General features: G+C 16.9%; 1 protein-coding gene and 4 non-coding genes across 5 annotated transcripts in view; all 5 read right to left on the bottom strand.

Annotated features, from left to right (window-relative positions):
* Positions 1–643: 643 nt before the first annotated feature.
* PRSY57_1107800 lies at positions 644–711 on the bottom strand. The gene has a single exon (XR_002204064.1). It is a non-coding gene; the product is annotated as a small nucleolar RNA snR61/Z1/Z11 (small nucleolar RNA).
* Positions 712–834: 123 nt separating this feature from the next.
* The window catches only part of PRSY57_1107900 (U3/U14 snoRNA-associated small subunit rRNA processing protein, putative), a gene marked incomplete at both ends in the record, with an annotated part of 3,033 nt that continues 838 nt past the window's right edge, over positions 835–3,029 (bottom strand). The window contains 5 exons of the mRNA XM_020114927.1: positions 835–878; positions 1,000–1,116; positions 1,481–1,586; positions 1,682–1,852; positions 2,141–2,509. Of these exons, the coding sequence (XP_019970296.1) occupies positions 835–878; positions 1,000–1,116; positions 1,481–1,586; positions 1,682–1,852; positions 2,141–2,509 (807 nt within the window). The remainder of the gene's footprint in view (positions 879–999; positions 1,117–1,480; positions 1,587–1,681; positions 1,853–2,140; positions 2,510–3,029) is intronic.
* PRSY57_1108000 lies at positions 1,234–1,318 on the bottom strand. The gene has a single exon (XR_002204065.1). It is a non-coding gene; the product is annotated as a small nucleolar RNA snoR09 (small nucleolar RNA).
* Positions 1,947–2,029, bottom strand: PRSY57_1108100. The gene has a single exon (XR_002204066.1). It is a non-coding gene; the product is annotated as a small nucleolar RNA SNORD127 (small nucleolar RNA).
* PRSY57_1108200 lies at positions 2,690–2,893 on the bottom strand. Its single transcript, XR_002204067.1, has one exon. It is a non-coding gene; the product is annotated as a small nucleolar RNA snoR11 (small nucleolar RNA).

Below are 3,029 nucleotides of genomic sequence, written 5' to 3' on the forward strand. Positions count from 1 at the left end.
AAAAAAATTATTTTTTATTAATTTTTTTTTTTTTTTTTTTATATTTTTTATTTTTTAATTTTGTGGAAAAAAAAAAAAAAAAAAAAAAAAAAAAAAAAAAAAAAAAAAAAAAAAAAAAAAAAAAAAAAAAAAAAAAAAAACACATACATATATATATATATATATATATATATATATATATATATAATGTCATCTTAATTTATATATCCTAATTCGTAACGTATTCTTTATGAGACTTTCTTTTTTGGATAAATTTACTCCCTTGTTATCTAAAAAAAAAAAAAAAAATAAAAATAAATATAGAGATATATAGAGAACATATAAAATTAATGTGTCTCTAATAATTACAATGTTAAATTAAGTAAATTATTAATACAGTTGATTATTCATTTTAAGGACAAAAAAAAAAAAAAAAAAAAAAAAAGTTAAAATTTTTTTTTTATAATATTACTATTTAATTATTTTATTATCTTATTATTTTATTATTTTATTATCTTATTATTTTATTATCTTATTATTTTATTATCTTATTATTTTATTATCTTATTATTTTATTTTTTTTTTTCGCTCAAAAAGTTAAATATTAACATTTATATATGTTATTATTTTATTTATTCATTTTATAAATATAATAAAAATTATGAGATCAGTTGGGCATAGTTATCATCAAAATAAATTCAGAAGCAGAACTGTTTTGTTTCATCATTTCATTATTTTTATTATAAAATATAAAATAAATATATATACATACATATATATACATATATATGTTAATTTCTTTATTTTTATATCATACCTTTTGTATGCTAAAATGTGGTTAGTCATAAACAAAAGTTACACTACATATTCTTCACTGTTTACTTTTATATCTTTTATTTCTACAAAATAAATAAATAAATAAATAATATATTAATTAAAATATTACAACATCAATATATATATATATATATATATATATATATTTGTCTTAAAAATGTTTTATCATATTATTTTGTTTACTATTCATAAGGGATGTTGGTGAATATAAATGCTTCATTATTTCACTTGAAATCTGGTGATGATTTTTTTTTTTAACTAAATGGGTTAATGCCTCAACTTGAGTGTCACACATTAGGCCTACATATAAAATATGTACATATAATTTATATATATTTATATATATATATATATATATATATATTAATTTTTTTTTTAATTATGAAATATCTCTCTTATTTTTTTTTATTTATTTTTTTTTTTTTATCAGATAGGGATAACTGATTAAAAATTTATCTTCAAATAAATTATTCAGATGCCAAGCGTACGTTTTCATCATTTAAAAAAAAAAAAAAAAAAATTTTTTTCCTTTATATTCTTCTTTTATAACCATGTGGTTCATATATTTAATATATATATATATATATATATATATATTAATTTATTTATAAAATAATATATTGGATGGCATTATCAAAGTTTATTACATTTATTTATGTTTTACCTCTATAATTATGAACGAGCGTTAACAAAGATTTATGCCAATTGATTGATAAAACATCTTGATAATTTTCAAAACGAAGAAAGTAATTAACACAATTGTCAATACACTATAATAAAGAAAAAAGAAATATACACATAAGGACATATAATTATAACAAATATATATGTATATATATATATATGTATATATTATTTTGATTACCTGTTTTGTAAAAGCATATTTCTTATTAAATAAGAGTATTAAAATATATGATATTATGGAATTCCAAGAAAAGGAAAATATTTCATCAAGTGCTAAAACAACACAATTTATGGATATACTCATTTTTTGAATTACACTTCCTATAATTATCATCTGTTTTTTGGTACATTCCTAAAAATATAAATGAACACATAAATAAATAAATAAATATATATATATATATATTACATATAAAAATATTATATTAGCACATATACAATTTAATTGTTTTAATCAGTTTGGGGCAGTACTATTGTCTTCATTTTTTAAAATTAAATATTCAGACAAGACTAATCATCATATAAAACGAAAATCGTAATATATTTTGCTTATACATTTTTTATAGAAATATTGATATATACATATGTACATATATATATATATATATATTGATTTACATTTATTTGATTTTATTCTTACACGGTGTAAGATGGGAAAGAGTATCCCTTTAAACCAAGATTTTGATTTATACAAAGCTTTTATTAATGCCTTATAAAGAAAGGAATCCAGCTTTTTATTCTTGTCAATGTTTTCCAATACTATTGGTAACAATATAAATTCATAAAATTTACTAACTTCCTTTTCCTTCAATCCTGAAGAGAAAAGCTTAGTAATTTCAAAAGTAGCATGTGGTGTCCATTTTTTTGGTTTTGTTAATAATAAGTATTCATACCATTTAGATGATTTCGTCAAAATGGTAAGAGCTCTATGTAGTTTTCCACTTTTATAATGTGCTAAATCTTCACCTATAGTTTTATAACATTTTTCTACAAGTGAATTTACTTTATCCTATAAAATAAATAAATAAATAAATATATATATATATATATATATATATATATATATGTATATGAAAAATTAAAAGCAAGTCCTTCATATGTATTTATATATACACATACAAAAATACATTTAATTTATTAATTATTATTATATCATATTATATTATACTATATAATTTTTTTCTTTTTATAATTGTGCACAAACTTGTACTGCATAGGATGCTCACAATTTATAACATCTTATGCCCTGATTATCGTGCTAACTTTAAGTTGTTTTTTTAAGCAATTATATTATTTATTATTTTTTTTTTTTTTTATATTTTTATATATGTAGATATATATATATGTACTTGAAATGTACAATATATAATCTTAACATAATAAAATTGCTCTTAACTTAAAAGGTAATCACCAATAACATATACACACAAGAAAAAAAAAAAAATATACATATATATATATATATATATATATATATATATGTATTTTTTTTTTTTTTTTTTTTTTTTTTTTTTTTTTTTTTTTTTTTT

The sequence above is a fragment of the Plasmodium reichenowi genome, chromosome 11, assembly GCF_001601855.1.
Source record: "Plasmodium reichenowi strain SY57 chromosome 11, whole genome shotgun sequence".
Lineage (NCBI taxonomy): Eukaryota > Apicomplexa > Aconoidasida > Haemosporida > Plasmodiidae > Plasmodium > Plasmodium reichenowi.